This window comes from Megascapheus bottae, chromosome 9 (genome assembly GCF_031878675.1).
Source record: "Megascapheus bottae isolate mThoBot1 chromosome 9, mThoBot2.hap1, whole genome shotgun sequence".
Taxonomy (NCBI): Eukaryota; Metazoa; Chordata; class Mammalia; order Rodentia; family Geomyidae; genus Megascapheus; species Megascapheus bottae.
The window spans coordinates 18,768,003-18,786,799 of NC_143517.1; the positions used below are offsets into that span (position 1 = coordinate 18,768,003).

Consider the following 18,797-nt stretch of genomic DNA (forward strand, 5'->3'; position numbering starts at 1 on the left):
GACATCAGAAGGAAAATAGAAATCATGCTAATCAAATGCAGAGCATTGCCAGGAAATGTAACATCCAGAGAGGCTAGGAGTGATTACAAATGAGTCTCAGTGTCATGAGGCAACCCTGCCAAGCAGCCTGCTGCTGACAGCACCGGGCGCTGTGTCAGGCCGCACAAGGGCTTGGCCCCTTGGACCATGCGTGAGGGGCGAGGGCACATCTGGAGGCCTGAGCACATTTTTCACACTCCATTAACACAAAGACACCGAAAACCTGGAGGGAGTTTTAAAGGCCATAACAAGGACTATTAAGAGACTTGAAGGAGTGCTTTATAAAGGGAGGATTAAGGCAAAGGTCAACACCCTTGGAGATGGGTAGAAACAGTACAGAATGACCCGAAAAGTAAAACAAAGAAGAAAGGAGAAGAAGAACAGGGCATGGCTGCCCTAATAGAAAAACCACTAAAAGTAGCAAGCGAATTTTAAAAACTAGTCCAGCCTCAAAATGGAAAAAAACAGAGCTCAGCACTGGTGGCTCATACCTGTAGTCCCAGCCACTCAGGAAACAGATTTGTCCAAAAAGTACACGAAACTATTATCTCCAGTTAGCTAGCAAAAAGCCAGAAGTAGAGCTGTGGGTCAAGCAATAAAGCACCAACCTTGAGTGAAAATTCGAGGGCCCTGAGTGCCCAGGGTCCAGGCCCTGAGTTCAGGCCTAGTACTGGCACACACAAGCACACGTGCGTGCGTGCACACACACATACACACACACACCCCACAGAAACACAAAGAAACCAAATGGAGGAACAGTTTGCCTTCACAAAATATGCCCTATTAAGAGGCGAAAAGTATAGCATTCATCTCCTGGTATTTGTGAACACAGAATGCAGAAGCTGACAACAAAGTTTCCTAGCACTGAAGAATAGTAAACTATTTATGAGAATAATATTTATGAGGGTAGAAAGGATAATGGTAATAGTATGCTCACAATAATAATAATGGTAATAGTAATAATAAATAGCTGATAATAATAATACCCCTGTGATGTGCTGGACTGTTTTTGAAGTGCCATGCCTATGGATCCTCATATTTGTCCTCAAACAACTTCTCCACTGTTACTCCACTCATCAACTGTGGCTATACATATAAAGGAGACTGGAGGAGGGAGAGGTGGAAAAATTGGCGTGCAAGTAGATAGTAAGTAGCAAAGCCAGGATTTGAAGCCAGGGCAGGTTGGGCTATGTTTTCATCCTAAAGCACTGGACATTTAAAAAAAAACTGCTTTGAAGACAGAAGGACAGAAATGTAAGATAAACCTTCCGGGATGAAGAGATGCCCGAAGAAGAGAGCTGGGTTCAAGGTTACTGTATAAAAAACTATTGTAAACAGGTCCTTTGGTGGGATAAGGCCTTGGTGTGTCACCTGTCCATTCCAAGCCAAGATGTCAGGCCAGAGAGAAATACCATTATCCCAGCCGAGGTCCTCTGGCTCTTTGTCTTGTACCCATTAGTCACAGGGGTGGAGTACTGGGCTGGGCAGAAGTCCTTACGCAGAGTCGAGATCAGATTGTTTTCAAGGAAAATAAAATTAAAGAAACTGAAGTTCTATGAAAATATTTTAGAAAACTAAATCTGCTTTAAAAACTTGTAATTCAAGTGAAAACACAGAAAGTATGTGTCTAGAATTATAGTATCCCTGAAAGACAGTGGGTCCATAGGCCCTGGCTCAAAGAATACAGATGATGGTGTCTGTTCCTTATATGAGTGCAGGGCTGGAGTGGGGTTTACCGAGACCATGCAAAGGCAATGTTTGCCCTCAGAAAGCTCCCACTGAACCTGGGAATGGGGGGTTCACACTTGGAATCTTAACTGCTCAGGAGGCTGAGATCTAAGAATTGCTGTTTAAAGCTACCAGGATAGGAAAGTCGGTGAGACTTTCATCTTTACTAAATTACTCAGAAAAAGCTGGATGTGGTGCTGTGACTCAAGTGATAGAGTATTAGCCTTGAGCAAAGAAAGCTCAAGGATAGGACACACACACTCACACTCACACACACACACACACTCGAATGCACGCACGCACGTACACACGCACTGAAAGTGATTTAGCTTCTGCAAGAACCTGACCGTTCTATCAGGGAGAAAAGGGAGATGACATTGGAGACACAGGACCCAAGGCTAAGGAACCAGTCCAAAATCCCTCAGGCATGAGAAGTATGATCTCTGTGCTGCCCTTGCTGCACCCAGGGCAAATGGGAGAGCAGAGGTAGAGACTAGGAACCCGCCCGCTGAAGAGCAGGAGGATGCGAAGAGAAATGGGAGTTAGATTGGAAGGAGGAGTTTCTCAAATCCTTGGACGAGCTATAGAATTAATCTTGATTCTGCAGGCAACGAGGGCTATCTGAGCTTATGATGGGAGAGGAACATGCCTATAGCTGTTTGACTCAGCAGTCTGGGTAATGTAAAGACGATGAGGAGGATTTGCATGTGGGAGGGATGTTCAAGTCATCAGAAGAAGATGAAAAGGGGTGGAGCCTATGGGACATACCAAGTACTGTATCAGAGGAACACACGAATGGGTGGAACAGAGGAAGACTTGGGTAGAAGAAATGGAAGGAGGTGGGTAATGTCATTTGGGGAATTTCTGCACACTGAAGGAAGTAAATTTAAAAAGGAAAAATGGGTGAGTCCATTTTGGATGACTATGGTAAGGGTGGAATATTCAGATGGAGATGTTCTACAGAGGGAGATGTATATTGAATTTGAAAACAAGCTAAAAGCTATGTAGGGATACATATAAGATGTTCATTGGGTGATTTTAAGATTCACAAACATACTGCTTTAATACCAATGCCAATAAACTGTCCTGATTCTAGACCTGATTTTATTTGTTTGTTTACATCTCAAACCAGTCTTCTCTAATTTACCTCTTGCCAAGTGTCTAAATGGTATCACCTATGAAAGTGGCCTACTTAGAGTTGGCTGTGGTAAGCCATACTTGTAATCTTAGCACTGAGGAAGCTGAGGCAGCAAAAAGTGAATTGGAGGCTAGCTTGGACTATATATATAGCAAGACTGTCTCAAAATGAGTCTGGGCAAGGTGGATGAAGTATCTAGTCCTATGAGGCAGAGATATGGGATGTCAGTTCAAGGCCAGCCTGTGAATAAAAGTTTGAGAGACTATATCTCAACTAATGGCTGGATACAGTGCTACACACCTGTTATTGTAGGTATAGGGGCAAGACAACAGCTGGGTGCAGTGGCATATGCCTGTCATCTTCCATAACATGAAGAAGCATAAGTAAGAAGATTTCCAGCTCAGGACAGCAGGGTCTTAAAACAGCCAATACAAAAAGGATCTGGAGGTGTGACTCAACAAATAGAGCACATGCCTAGTAAGTGTGATACCATGAGCTCAATTCTCAGTACTGCCAAACATGAAAAATGACAATAAATTAATCATAATAAATAACATCTGCTTAATGAACCTGGAAAGTGGCTTCAATATAAAAGTATCTAACTCTCTGAAGATAATAATCTTTAGGGGCCAGCAGTGTAACCTAGTAGTAGAGTGCTCGCTTAGCATGTATGAAGCCCTGGATTCAATTCCTCGGTACCATATACTCAGAAAAAGCCAGAAGTAGCACTGTGGCTCAAGTGGCAGAGTGTTAGCCTTGAGCAAAAAGTGTCCAAGGACAATCCCAGGCCCTGAGTCCAAGCCCCAGGAGTGACAAAGTATATATATACATATATACATTTTTATTATATATATTAAACTTTGTAAGAACTATAAAAAACTGGAACTTGTATGTGAATATAGATGGATAGATAGATAGATGTGTATGTACACCATATATCTATATATCTCTCTATATATGCATGCAAGATAAAGTTTTCTTGCTAAATACATTGGCTCAATATTTGTGTTTACCCAGATAGTATGTCTCAATGCCTATTTCCTAGTGTCATTGTAAGACTTATAAGTAGTACCTTCTTTTTCTCTCAAAAGTATCCTAACAATACGTATTTATTGCTACCCTACTGGCATTTTTTAAGGCTTTGGCTTTTATAATATCCTAATCTGTTCTTAAAATCTTAATCTCCCTTTTTCCCCCCATAATCATACTTTGCCCCGTTCGTACTGTCATCTTACAACAGAACAAAAACACCATTCTCCCCCTCAGATAAGCTTAGACCTATTGCATGTGGCCCCTCTTGGGTATGTTAGGCCAAAGCTACCCAGATGAGGTCTTCCCAGGGATCCTTTCAAAGACAAACTATATTCACGGCCCCGAGGCCACTATGACATCCCCATTTCATGAGCAATCAGTGATCTCTAGTCATTTTATGTTCCCACAATTTGCATGCACATAAAACAGATTTTATCATTGTTATGTAGTTTGAAAGATTTGTTCTTCTGTACATGAGAGCCATGATGAATGTTGCAGTAATATCTCTATAATTCCCAGCCCTCAGATTGTTAAAGAATTTAATTTTGTCACCAAGACTGAACCTTCAGTACTCCAGTACTTGGCCAGTGGTAACTCACCCTGGCTCTTTTCCTGATTGTTACATCAATTGAACAAAAGTTTATATTCTGGTTTTCTTCCAGAAGGACCAGAGGAAATAGATTCCCTAAGGTGCTATAATGATTATGGTGATTTTATTGAACCATAATCCATATAACTCAGAGCTACTTACATTGAGTCAAAAGGAAAATGTCTGTTTGTTGCTGTGCCAAAGGATCTGTATTATACTAGTATTATTTTGGCATTGCTGCTACCTAGATTAATTTTCATCTTGCCATTTCTTTTTCAAGTCATCATTACATATTTATGCATCTTATTTATGATTAATCATTTTGTATTTGATGATCCTTTTGTTTTTCCTTCTTCCCCATTGCAGCCTTTTTTGGAAAATACCTCAATGAATATAATGGCAGCTACATCCCTCCTGGGTGGCGAGAATGGCTTGGATTAATCAAGAATTCTCGTTTCTATAATTACACTGTTTGTCGAAACGGTATCAAAGAAAAGCATGGATTTGATTATGCAAAGGTAATTTTCAAGCACTCTTCCACTGCATCAATTTGCTTTGTGCATAATGGGGAAAAGCCATTTTCAGTGAGTTAAACTATCCACAAGATTGGCTTTCTATGTTCTCACAATGTTAGAATGAGAAATTTCAAGGTAATTTTCAACTCCAAGCAAGAAAGAGTCTCTTCAAATAATACTGCCTTTATAGAATGAGATTTTTTTCTTACCCCCTCATTAGGATGAAAGGCAGTCAGCTTTGATGAAAGTATCATCAGGACAATAATACATCGTCTGGCTGTCTTGTGATAATTTTTGTTTTCCTTCTTTCTGGATGGCTTGTCCCCATCATCAAATGTTCATCGTGGATTTTTTTTTTTTGCTGTTTTTGTTTTTGCTTTTCAGTGGGTTGAAAGAATATTTTGGCTTTGGATATAGATGTAAAAATAAGAGCAGTGCAATGATTAAAGGGTGAGAACTCACATTACCTACTTTTACTCCTGTCTGACCAACTTTTGCAGATATGTGACAAGGACCTGTGTCCCATAGCAGGCCAAAGGAGATTGCAGAAATGCTGAAGTACCTCAGTCTCTCAATCGTGGGGTTTCCAACATCCATTCAGGGAAACAGAAAGTGACATGTCCCCTGTTTCCTCTAACAAGTGGATCTTAACTTTTGACTTACAAATTCACAACTGTGTTGAGATTGCTAGATTAAATATAACTTTTTTCTTTTTGTAAATGTACGGAGAAAATACCTTTGAGTGTAGCTGTTAATTTGCTTTAGACACTCCCTTCCTTTCTGTTCCTATCTCTTCCTCGTTTACCTAATGGAAGCCAAGAATCTGCTGTATCTATCTAGCAACCCCTTCCAAAGGCTTGAACACTTGGTAGAAACAGCAAGAAGGAAGCTGATTAAATGTTGTTGGCAGAAATGGAGAGAGGGAACTTGATTTAATATTTTTGGCAGGTTGCTGTGTCTTTATTCTTGGCTCCATTGAAGTGCAAGGGACTTGAAGGGCGATAAGTAACAAACTGAGATCTTTCAGACCTTTCAGAGAGCAATGAATGCAAATGAATTCACAAACACTTCTAAGTAGACTTTTAGACTCATCAGAGCAGAGAGCTGACAGGGAGCTTGGAGGCAAAATTGGAGTCACGTCCTCATTTTAAAAGATGAAGAAAATCAGACTGGAGTAGTTCAACTCCCGGGGCCTCTGGGCCCTTCCCTGGTTGTGGACATTCTCATTGCATGCGGATGACGTTGTGCCACAAGCCTTCACAGTCGTTGCTATCCTTTTCTGTCTGTGGGGATGCTGGCCATGCTTCTTATTCAAGCTATTAACCTTTCATTCCCTGTTGTCCTAAGGAGAGCAAAGTAATCAAGATTCCCTCCAAATCCTAAATCAGCGTAACTTGCTCATTATCACAGCTGATTAAGCATCAAAGACAACTGTGTCCAAAAAGAACATGTATCTTTTTTTTTTAAACAGTGAGGAAAGAAATGAAACAGACACCCCATAGATGAAGGAGCCAGCCCATAAGCGTGTCCTAACAATGACATGTAACATGGATTTTTGCCCCTCTTGCACTGCTTTTGCAGCTGTTCTGGTCCTTAAATTGACGTTTCTGACATTGTGAATATTGCCTAGGACTTTCTGAATCAACTTTACACTGGAGCTCCAGGCCAGGGATACACACTTAAAGGCAGCAGGTGGTTCAATTTAAGTTTTCCTCTTTTCTTTTGTTTTTTTAATTTCATTTCCTCCCTCCCCCTTACAGACTTGCATCAGCCCTCCCCTGACTGTGGGTTAAGTCATTTTATTAGCAAGTCAGGTACTAATCCCAGCAGCTGTATTCTTTTAGTTGTGCAATTAACACAGTATAATCGGCAGGAAATCAACTGCTCCCTATATTTAAATGTTTCAAGTTTAAATTAATTGATAAAATGTTGCAGCTTTTCCCAGTTGTCTGTACTGGGTGGGGGGGGAAAGGGGGAAAGGGGGGGACTGTGGCTTTGATTCAAGATTGTGTTATTCCCACAGGTGAATTTTTAATTGAAGGGAAAGATCTGTTCTTATTTCTTGTGCACTTTTATATGCATTAGAGCATGTATCTGTGTTTGTGTGTGTGTGTGTGTGTGTGTTCCACAAGTGTGAATTTGAAGTGGGTGTGGGTGTTTCCTGCCCTTGAAGTAATTAAATTCATTGCCAACGAATTACATCAAGGAAACCTGAGATGAAATATGTATCCGGTATTTCATGTGTTCTTGCGCTTGCATTGCCAGCTCTGATCATTATCTTGGGCAAACACGACTTGCCTTTTTTTTCTCTTTCCCTAATTGCTAAATTGTGCATTACTTAAAATACATTTTTGTTTGTTTGTTTGCGTGTTCCTCAGTCAGCAATCCTAGAACTTAATGGCAACCGATTTTCTCTTTTCTTGAAGATGTTGGTGCTGCCTTGGGAGGTACCATTTTCTTTCCTGCCTCAGACCTTCCCTCTGCGTTCAGTGAGTTGCTTTGAAGACAGCAGTGCTCAAATGTGATCTGATGACTGTCACCTTTTGTAATTTTTGTTTTGTGTCAAATGTATGTTTCAGGACTACTTCACTGACTTAATCACTAACGAGAGCATTAATTACTTCAAAATGTCTAAGAGAATGTATCCCCATAGGCCCGTAATGATGGTGATCAGCCACGCTGCACCCCACGGCCCCGAGGACTCAGCTCCACAGTTTTCAAAACTGTACCCCAATGCCTCCCAACACATGTGAGTACCCACATCAACCCTGTACCCTGCCAGTCACAGCTCCCCATCCTCTCTCACCCTTACCCGATTTCTGTCCACTCTACCTAGTTTACAAGCAAGGCAAAGATGTCAGCAATCACTGGGACAGGATGCTAATTTCCATGTTCACCAAAGCCACCAGGACTGAAACAAAGAGCCCTGTCTAGGCAATTCAGTTAGGAATCATGTTGCTCACATCTACGGTAACTTTTATGAAGTGACATGCATCGAATGAATGGGGCCAATTTTTACTGACAGCCCTCTTTCCATGTGTTAAAGAATATTCATTGTATGGTCTCATAACGATGATGGTGATTGAGTGCTATGTTTTCCCCAGAAGCAGCGTGGCACACAGGTCTGTCTGGCTGTAGAAACATGAGTTTATTTTCTGGGTGAATAGTCCAGCTGCTTTGCTGCATATGTGCAATTAAGAGTTGTGCAGATCTGGCAAATATCATGTAACCCTTTTATTAATTACAATAAAAAAAATTTAAAAAAAAGAGTTGTGCAGAAGACAACTCGAGTGCCTTGCCCGGAGACATTCTTAGGTCATGGCTCTCAGATAATGTGATGTTTAATTTTGAGAGGCAGAGGCCATGCAAGGTGGGATGGGGAGGCTCAGAGAAGGGCCTCATGGCAAAGAGGCAAGACAGAGAGAGCAGATAATCCTCACTAGACATGGTAGGAAGTCTTGGTGCCTTGACAGCAAAAAACATGATTTTCTTATTGACTGTCAATGCTGTTTTTCCCAGCCACTGCAATCAATATGTAATCTTCCATTCAGAAAAACTGGCACCGAGTCTGCCAAATACTCACTGGATAGAAAGGCAGGGAAAAGAAATTGATGGCTACTTCCTTTATCACAGGCCTCCAAAATTGATTCTTTTGTACACTGATTTTCCATCTACATAGATTTTGTAGACAAGCTAGAAAGAACCTTCTGGAAATAGAAAACTGCTGAAGGTACTCTCGTTGCTAGTTATTATACATGTCAAAAGAACTTGTTTCTATGCTTTATTTTTTGTATATGTGTTTGTGTGTGTGTGCGAACACGTCTCTACTGGGGCCTAAACTAAGGGTCTAGGCCTTATTATCTTTTTCACTCAATGCTACATCTCCATTTCTGGTTTTTGTCCCGTTAACTGGAGACAAGAGTCTCATGGGTTCCCCTGCTTAGGCTAGCTTTGATGTCAGCCTCCTAAGTTGCTAGGAGTATAGGTGTGAGTTATTTGGCTCTTGGTCAGTTCTTCTTTTGTGTCTCCTAATAACCAAGTGATGAGTACAGCTCATCTAGCTGATGTGGAGCAAGATTGAATATGAAGACAGGTAATCACTTACTGCACAGGCCCAGGAAGTTGGAAGACCCAAGTCTGGTTATTGATGTTTATTTTTGTGGTACCCAGGTATGAATTTATGGACTTGGGCTTACTAGGCAGGAGCTCTGAAACTCTTCTCTACATATAATCTCCAAATAAATTCATGAATAAAGCCACTTAGCAAGAGGTTCTCAGTTGAAATTTAGTAATCAGATGACTTGGTGAGAGAAAAAAGATTGCAGAGATTTTCCTGGATAATCCAGAATCTCATTCACCCTTCTCCCTTTTCTTGTGAATCAGAAATCATAAGTGTAGCTTCCTTGATTGCATTAGCAAAACCCCAGCCTAACTTGACTTTTCTATGACCATAAACTTTACAGGTATTTCCTGGAGTTTGCAGAGAAGAGATTGATAAAGTATGGTATTTTATGATTCCTTAAAAGTCAGCCTGCCTTTGAAGCTTCAAGGCAAGGTCCTAAGTCTGTGGGAAAATCAGCCACGGGTCAAAAGGTTCTGACAGCTCAGTTGCATGACAATAATTACAGAGGAGTCTGTAGCAATCTCAGTACCTCAACAGTAGCTTTGAAAAAATGGCACCTCTGATTCCTACAGTGCAACATACCATTTACTTCCCCAAGTATTTATACATATTGCCTCTGTTCCAGAGCTGCCCTGGTTACAGGACAGCCCAGCCTAGGGACAGGCTGAGGAAGACAAAATGGCTGACATTTAGAAGTCAGAAAGGGAGGACAGGGGTTGACATAGTGGGATGTACTACCGAAGCCCAGCTTGCTACGGGGTTTTGTTCATAAAGATTTATTGAACCATCACCATACTCGCTCATTCGTGTATCATCTATTCATGCTTTCAGAAAACAACAGCCAAGTGGAGTAGTTGTGGCAAAAGCTCTAAGTCCTTAAAGCATAAAATATTTACAATTTTATTCTTTGCCGAGTTAGGTTATCCATCCTCTGTCTAGGAAGAAGACAGGCAAGTATCCAAGGCAAGTACAGAATAGCCCCCTCATAGAGCTGTGAAACCTTGTAGAGCAATACCTGGACCAAGGGGCATACAAAATGGGGCTCAGGGCCCAGGAGTTTGGCCTAGTGGTAGAGTGCTTGCCTAGCATGCACAAAGACCCGGGTTCGATTCTTCGGTACCACATACATAGAAAAAAGCCAGAAGTGGTGCTATGGCTCAAGTGGTAGAGTGTTAGCCTTGAGAAAACGCAAGGATAGTGCTCAGGCCCTGAGCTCAAAAGCTGAGTATGGTAGTGCATATCTGTAATCCTAGATACAAGCATGAAGTAGAGATAGATTTCCCTAGTTGAAGGTAAGCCAAGTCAAGGTAGCAAAACTGAAGTGGTTAAGAAGGCATAACTAATGTGATAAAGTGCATGCCTACCACATGCAAGGGTCTTAACTCAATCACCAGTCTTAAAAAGAAAAAGGGAGGGGCCAGAAGTTTGGCCTAGTGGTAGAGTGCTTGCTTCGCAAGCATGAAGACAGGGGTTCGATTCCTCAGCACCACATACATAGAAAAAAGCCAGAAGTGTTGCTGTGGCTCAAGTGGTAGAGCTCTATACTTGAGAAAACTCGAGGACAGTGCTCAGACCCTTTGCCCAAGCCCAGGATTGGAGGAGAGAGAGAGAGAGAGAGAGAGAGAGAGAGAGAGAGAGAGAGAGAGAGAGAGAGAGAGAGAGAGAGAGGAGATTGGAGCGAAGAGGTGTGTTTGCAGATGACTGTCCAGATATTCTAGGGACAAACTATGGCCTAAGCAAGGCTCACTGTACAGGTGGGTCCACCTAAGATGTGATTGAGTCATGCAGAAGGGAATACAAATAAAGCAGTAAAGCTAAAAAAAGCAAATGTTTACAAAACATTGGGAATGTGCAGGCTTGCACATTTGCTAGAGCAGTAACAAAATGTCATTTCCACATGCAAATAGAGTCAGAGTCATCTCTTCCTCTTCCAAATGACCAGGCTATGCCCATACCATTGATTCTAGAAACCAAAAACAAGCCTGCTTTCTGCTTTCCTGTCCCAGTGGCCCTCACTAACCTTAGAATCTCAAGAGTCTCATCTTTAAAATGGGGTAGTACCAATGGGATAGTACCAAGCACCATGATGTGATGTGGCAAGAGTTCAGAGAGGCAACATACATAACACACACACACACACACACACACACACACACACACACATACACACACCTCACAAAGCTTGGGATGCAGAAGCTGCTCCATCAGTGCTAATTCTTACTAATCCTTTCTGCTATAAAGAACCCTGTACAACTGTCAAACAATCTCTGGTCCTTCTTGCCCCACAAAACATACAGTATTATACTGTTCAACTTAAAAGTTTAGGAGGTGCAAGTAGGGAAGAGACAGTTCCAAACCTATCCATGGGTGACATGGCACATCTCTAGATAAGCCATGGTTGAATTGTGGTAAATCTCCCAGGATGGCTAGACAAGATTAGCACCTGTCTGGTTTGTGTTGACCACCAAGTAGACCTGAGCTATGGCAAATGTCAGGATTTTTGTTTGTTCTGTTTTGCTTTGCTTTTGTGTTGGTACTGGGATTTGAACTCAGGGCCAGGGCAATGTTTCTGAATTTTTTTGCTCAAGGCTGGCACTTTAGCACTTGAGCCACAGCTTCATTTCCAGCTTTTGGGGGGTTAATTGGAGATAAGAGCCTCACAGCCTTTCTTGCCCTGGCTGCCTTCGAACCATGATCCTCAGATTGCAGCCCACTAAGTAGCTAGTTTCACAGTTAAGCCTGAGCCTCCACTATCTGGCACAATTGTCAATTGAAATAACAGGTTGAGCCATGGAAAATGAAAATTCATGTGGCTGGTGGGAAATTTCTCTTTGCCAGTAAGCTTTGAGCTTCTCGCCTCTTGTTTGTGTGAAGTGCTGTTCACAGCAGGCCTTGAACTTGGCCATCTCTGTTGTGAGGGTCTCCCTGGCTATTGCGAGGTGGAGGGACTGGAGGGAGGAAATCTGTGTCCATGTGGAAGGCAGTGAGTGCCCAAGTTCAGAGTTCAGTCCTCAGACAAAGGAAGTGAGACAAATTGAAGACAAGTTGTCCATTGTGGTGCATGGAGCTACTGAATGGCCTGTTTCCTTAGCAAAAACATTAGCAAGGCATTCAAGCAATGGGGATGCAAGAAGTTAAGTGCTTTGCAGAATATTTAGCAGGCTCTGTGAAAACAGCCAGGAGCTGTAGCCTGTCCCCTGTTGTGTGCAAGGTGGTCACGTGAACATTTTGCTTTAAGTCTTCCTAGGTGGTCGAGCATCGCCCATCCCAGCCAGCCCGCCTTGGGTTACAGCTATGTGACTCTCTCAGACTGAGGCCAATGTATGGCGTTGCCACGGTGCTTGCCATGCAACAAAGAGAGAGCCATCCATGTCAGCCTTCTTACTGGCTTTACAAACTGAGGGGAATGAGAGCAGGCTAGCGCCCCCCTCAGCCATGTGGCAGTACTACTTCATCAGACACTCAAAGCCTCTGAGAAATCCAGAAAAGATCTCAGTGGGAAAACTCACATCATAATCTTGGTCATGAAGCCCTTTACTCTGGCTAACACCCTAGGGTACTTTGCAATGAATCTTCTCCTTCATGTCTCACTGAGCTATCCTGGCCTTGAGAGGAGGGGATTGCCTTAATTGCCTACGTCCTCTTCATAAAAGCCTTCTTTTATTTTCTTTGCTATTTCAGTTGTTCGTTACCATATTTACAACCAGGTCAGCACATATGCCTATATGTGTGTGTGCGCACACGCGCATACGTGCTTGTGTGCTCGCGCACACACACACACACACACACACACACACACATACACACACACACTCAAACAACCCCTAAAATCTTGGTGAAACAATTCATGTCTGCTAATTGGCAAGAACTGTTGTGAGAGGAGAGCTTTAAGATAAACATACTATGTCAAAGGAAAGTATACCTCCATGCAAGCTACAGAATAAAGATTTTCCAATGTATTTGGTACCTAAAGCTGGAGGATACTTCTTTCCAGCTTTAAAATAGATTTGTACATTCCTACTGCATTTCTTTTTTTTCTTTTAATTTTTTTATTGTAATTAGTAAAAGGGTTACATGATATTTGCCAGATAGAAGGTGCATTAATTCACATACATTGATACTCTTTCACATGTCTTGGTACCCATTACCCTCCCCCCCACACCTCCACCCATCTTGGTTTTCCCCCCTTCCCTATCAAATTTCAAATAACCAAATACAAATAAATTCAATATATCAGATAACAAAGTGAGATATTGTAACAATATGAGATAACCAAGGGACAGCAAAGGAGATGAGAGACAACATAGTACATTAAAGACAACAATCATTCGTTATATGGCTTTTGTTTCAATATCCTGGAGGTCCTTTCAATTAGCTTCATACTATATGGCCTTATGTATCAAGATTTTGCTCTATTGCTCCTACTGCATTTCTTGCACAATTTTATTTTATTTTTTATTTATTTCTTTTTAACTTCACAAACATTGAAATCCTTTATCATGACATGGTCCCCATTTCCCTTCCCCCCCACCCCGTTCATCTTGATTTCCCCCTTCCCTATCCAATTTCAATTAACCAATTAAGTATATATAAAATATATCAGGAAACAAGGTAAAATATTGTAACAATATGAGATAACGAAGGGATAGCAAAAGAGATGAGAAATAACATAGTAGAGTAAGGCCAACAATCACTCATTGTATGACTTTTGTTTCCTTATCCTGGTGGTCCTTACATTTAGCATCATACTATATGGCCTTATGTATCTGGATTGTGTTCTATTGTGAATCTCTGCAAGGAGACCCCAAGGTTTCTACTGATTATGCAAATGAGGGAAACCATTGAGCCTATGTTCCTTTGAGTCTGGCTTACTTCACTTAATATGATTTTTTTCTAAGCCTTTCCATTTCCTTACAAAGGAGGCAATGTCATTCTTTCTGACAGCAGCATAGAATTCCATTGTGTATAAATACCACATCTTGCTGATCCACTCATCAACTGAGGGACATCTGGGTTGGTTCCATATCTTTGCTATGGTAAATAGTGCTGCAATGAACATTGTTTTGCTAGTGGATTTAGTATGTCCTTATTTCTGGACAATTGGGTAAATGCCAAGTAGTGGAATTGCTGGATCATAGGGAAGTTCTATGTTTAGTCTTTTGAGGAACTGCCATACTGCTTTCCATAGTGGTTGAACATGTTTGCACTCCCACCAACAGTGTAGTAGTGATCCCTTCTGGCCACATCCCCTCCAGCATCTGTTGTTATTAGATTTCTTGATCCTGGCCATTCTAACTGAAGTGAGGTGGAATCTTAGAGTTGTTTTGATTTGCATTTCTTTTATGACCAGAGATGTGGAGCTCTTGCACAATTTTATGAAAGGTAGTAATTGGTGGTGGGGGGGAGTAAACAATTGAGGTTTTCTACAGGTTGGTACAGCACTAAGGCTCTCTTTTCTATATTTCTCCTTTGTTCTTTACATATAACCTTGTTCATTCAGATCCCTGAAGTTGAAGGGCACAAGTCTCTGACTGGCGTCATGGAGTCATGCAGGCAGCTTACTTCTAACAGCTGTAGAATATATCCTGTTTTTACCTTCAGGGGCTGGCCAGCCAACATAGTCATTCCAAATTCTTTTTTGTTTACCAAATGAATGATGTTAACCTCTTCTAGCTAGGTGATATTAAAATCTTTAAAGTTTAAAGACCATATGAATATATGTAAATAATGTTTTATGAATTCAGAGAAAACCTGGAAATACTCTCATCTCAATTTTTTCACTGAAAAAAAATTAAAGACTGAAGCTGGGACTTGGTAGCTTACACCCATAATCTTAGCTACTGAGGAGGTTGAGATTTGGAGACTAAGTCAAGAAAAAACTTCCATGAGTGTTCATCTGCAAAATAACCAGGGGTGGGAGAAAAAAAAAGAAGACCTAAGCTAGAGGTGTGGATCAAATACTAGAGTGCCAGCTGAGCAAGCAAGCATGAAAGGCTAAATTTAACTCCAGTACCACCCACCCCTCAAATAAAAAGAAGAGTGAAAATATTTTTTTTTCTTTAATATGTGACCAGGTCTTATGAGTAGTTAGGAATAATGTTAGAGCCACAACTTGGTTTTGGGGCCCAGTTGTTTCATATCACAGCCACAATAGCTGTTTGTATGGTTCTTGTGAATTTCCACCAGTAATTGTGCTTGCAGCATCATTGAACGACTCTATTATCAAGGTCATTTAATTTGGAGCTGATTGTGACCAAATTTCACCTGTCTGAAGGCATTTGCAGTCCGATGGGGATTAGGTCTGTAAAATCAATTAAGTGCATTCAATGTTAGTGGAAATCAAGATGATGTGGCTTAAGCCATTGAATATAAGCTTTACCAATTTAATGTGTAAGTCTTAAATCTGTGTAACAGACTCATTCTGGGAATTGAGACCTATTTTATTTTTCAGCAAATGATGGTCCAGCATCCTCTTAAAAGTTTCATTCACTGGGTTTTGTTATTCTTTGAGACTAAATAACAAATGAAGAAAACACATGTTCAAATATAAAACACACAAAAATGTGTTTATTTTTACTAAAAGATGGCAGCAAGACCATGAGCAGTAAGAACAAGCTGCTAACTTCTTTGCAATTTGCCAAGTATGGATTTAATATACCATACATGCATTCCTTGTTTGCTAGTATGGGTTCCTCTCCAAAAATACCCACTGATCACAGAGAACGGGGCCTTGTTGACTTTCAGAATTCTTTTCCTAGTTTGCCAATAAGAAACAATGAATCAAATCCCAACAAGAATCAGAGTGATAATGAGGTTGAACTGAGAAACTTGAGATCCCTGCGCTGAGCAGTAAATCCAAACAAGCAATAGCAGAGGACAGGAAAATGTAACATCTTTAAATACAGAAGGATTGAATTTTGTGGATGCAGATTTCTTGGGAGTATGTTTCCTAGGACACAAAAGTCTGAGTGAACTTCCAAATCCTATAGACAACAGAAAGTATTACCCCCGTTACTTGCCACACTGATACAGCTAATTATTATTTTGCCAGTGCTGGATTTGAATTCAGGTCTTCATACTGTCTAGGCTTGCTTGCTGGCTTGACACTCTACCACTTGAGCCCTAGACCTAGTGTGCATGCCTGCGCATGCGTGCCTGCCTGCGCATGCGTGCCTGCCTTAACTTAAGACTGGGCTTAGATTCAGGACCTGATGCTCTCTCACTCAGCGTTCTTTGTTCATAGCTGGTGCTCTACCCACTTTGGGTCATGCTTCAAGCTGTTTCTTACCGTTTAGTTAAAGATAAGAGTCTCTCAGACTTATCTGGCCAGACTGGCTTCTAACTACAATTCTCAGATTTTGGTCTCCTGAGTAGTTAGAATTATAGGCACCTGGCCCATAATGACAATATGACCCTTCTTGCCCTATTTTAAAGCAATAGCTAGTTGACCTACCTTCTCTCTGATATATTCAATGAGCATTAGAGTCCCATTTTTTTAAAAATTTACTCCCAAAATTGATACTCAGTAAGTGGTCAGAAGTATCCAGATGGGAAGCAGAATAGTGTATGTCAAGATGAAGTTTGAGAGGATTGGAGGAATTGCTCTGGACAGAAGAAAAAAAAACGTCCATCGGTTTTTTCAATGGCTAGGACACTGAGGCCGTGTGCCGTGCTGTGGTTCAGGACACAGGTCATTGTGAGGTCATCACAAGAGGTGCCAAGCATGAGCATCTTGCTTTCTCATTGGTACAATGGAGACACATTTGCCCTGCTGATCAATTAAATAATAAGCTCCCTCCTAAATCCTATAAGGAAGGCATAATTAGTCCCTGAACTTGCTCTCTGCAGTCACAGAAATCTCTTTTACATCTCACAAGCACTTCTTTGAAGTTGTTGTTCCCACTCTACGGATGAAGAAATTGAGGCTTGAATAACAAAGTCCCTAGTGGTGTTCTAAGTAAGTAACACAGGTGGAGATGGGACATCAGATGTGATTCCAAAACCTGGCAGGGTAACACCATCTGTACTTTCATCTTGTTTTGTTTTTCACTTTCACCTAAAATAGTTCCTGCTGCATCAAGTGGCTTTGAGTTCCAGCTGACAGCCCCAAGAAGCCCTGTTTAAATAATCCGAAGTCAATTCCAAGTTAAGGAAGGAAGCCTTCGTTTTCACTGGGGTGTGGGGGGTGTGGGCAGGGGACAAAAGGCTGCATCTTCAAGGATTCTAGCAGAACTCAGTAGGAGGCAAACCACAGCACTTTTCAACAACCTTGTCAATTCCACTAACCCTACACCTTCCACCTGCAGCTCCCAGAACAGCAGCTGCTTTGGAGAATGCTGTGGCTGTCTGCCTTCCTTCAAAGGGCAAATGCCTGTTCTCCCCCACCCCCATCTCCCACCACCCGCTGGGACCCCACCTGCAATTCCATCCGTGGAGTTGGAGGTTTTACCCACATCCAGAAAGAAATCTAGGGGAAGCAAAGGAGAGGAGGAATGGACAGCTTTGACAACAGGCCCCCAATTCTCCCTTTTCTTTTAATACAAACCAGATTGAACATATGTCATTCGGTAAATCCAGGAGTCCAATTTGAGGCTTGTAATTTGCTGCAAGCTTCCCAGCTTGGCAGAGCGAGGTGGGGTGGCCTTCGGAGTGTCAAGGTAACGGTGGAAGATGTAATTTGCCTTCAATGAGCCTGCATGTCGGGCCTCTAGTATAATGTTTTATTTGCATTGAGGTTTTGTGGTTTAAAAAAAAAGTCAACTAGATTTATTTTAAAATTAAGCCGACCCAACATCAAAGACAGTGAGAGGAGGATGTTTATTAGAAAGAACCCCTGTGTAATCTTTTATAGCTATATTCTCTTACAGGGCACGTATCAGCAAATGGTTAGGAGACCTTTCAAGACCAACTTGCTCTATTTCTTTGACCTCAGACCTCCCCTCCCCCCATGAGTGAAAACCCCTTTGTAAGGGGATTTAGAAGCCTCCCCTCTCCTCCTCCTCAACCTTTTAATCTAATCCTGTTTGTAACTCGACATGCTGCATAAGAATGAGAAACAGAGACTTCAGTCCCTCACCCATTTCCTTCCCACTGTGGTCCTTTCTACGCAGCAGAATCCTTTCAGGCCAAATAATAGGCCTGTGTGGCCCATGAACTACGTATTTGGGAGGCAGGAAAGCGTTTGTGAAAAAAAGCTTTTCACTGAAGTCTGGAGCTAGTGGCTCATGCCTATAATTTTACTCAGCAGGCTGGGATCCAGATCATAGTTCGAGGCCAGCCCTGGGCGAAAAGTCTATACAAACCCAGAGAGGGAAAGAGATATGGCGGGGGGGGGGGGGGGGGAACACGGTCAGGGTGGAGAGAAATTTTCTCTTTAAACAAACAACAAGTAACACCTGAAGAGTTTGCATGTTAATATTATAAGGGACTTATTTTGAACCCAGACACTCAGATGGTTTAATTTGTTTATTGGTTTCTGGAGAATGATCAAGGGCCTCTGCTCAGGGCATTTTAAATTTATACATACATATGTATATAAATATAAATATATATATATATTCATTCCTCAAACCAAAATAGATCTATGAGCTGATGGAAAAAATGACCTAAACTGGAAATACTCATTTCTCTTCT

The 18,797-nt window shown here is 41.6% G+C and overlaps 1 protein-coding gene across 5 annotated transcripts in view; it reads left to right on the plus strand.

Moving 5' to 3' along the window:
* Sulf1 (sulfatase 1) overlaps window positions 1-18,797 on the plus strand; it is a 173,397-nt gene that overhangs the window by 112,582 nt on the left and 42,018 nt on the right. For all 5 annotated transcript variants that reach the window (XM_090338922.1, XM_090338925.1, XM_090338923.1 and 2 more), the window contains 2 exons: window positions 4,893-5,044; window positions 7,621-7,790. In XM_090338922.1, the coding sequence (XP_090195048.1) occupies window positions 4,893-5,044; window positions 7,621-7,790 (322 nt within the window). The remainder of the gene's footprint in view (window positions 1-4,892; window positions 5,045-7,620; window positions 7,791-18,797) is intronic.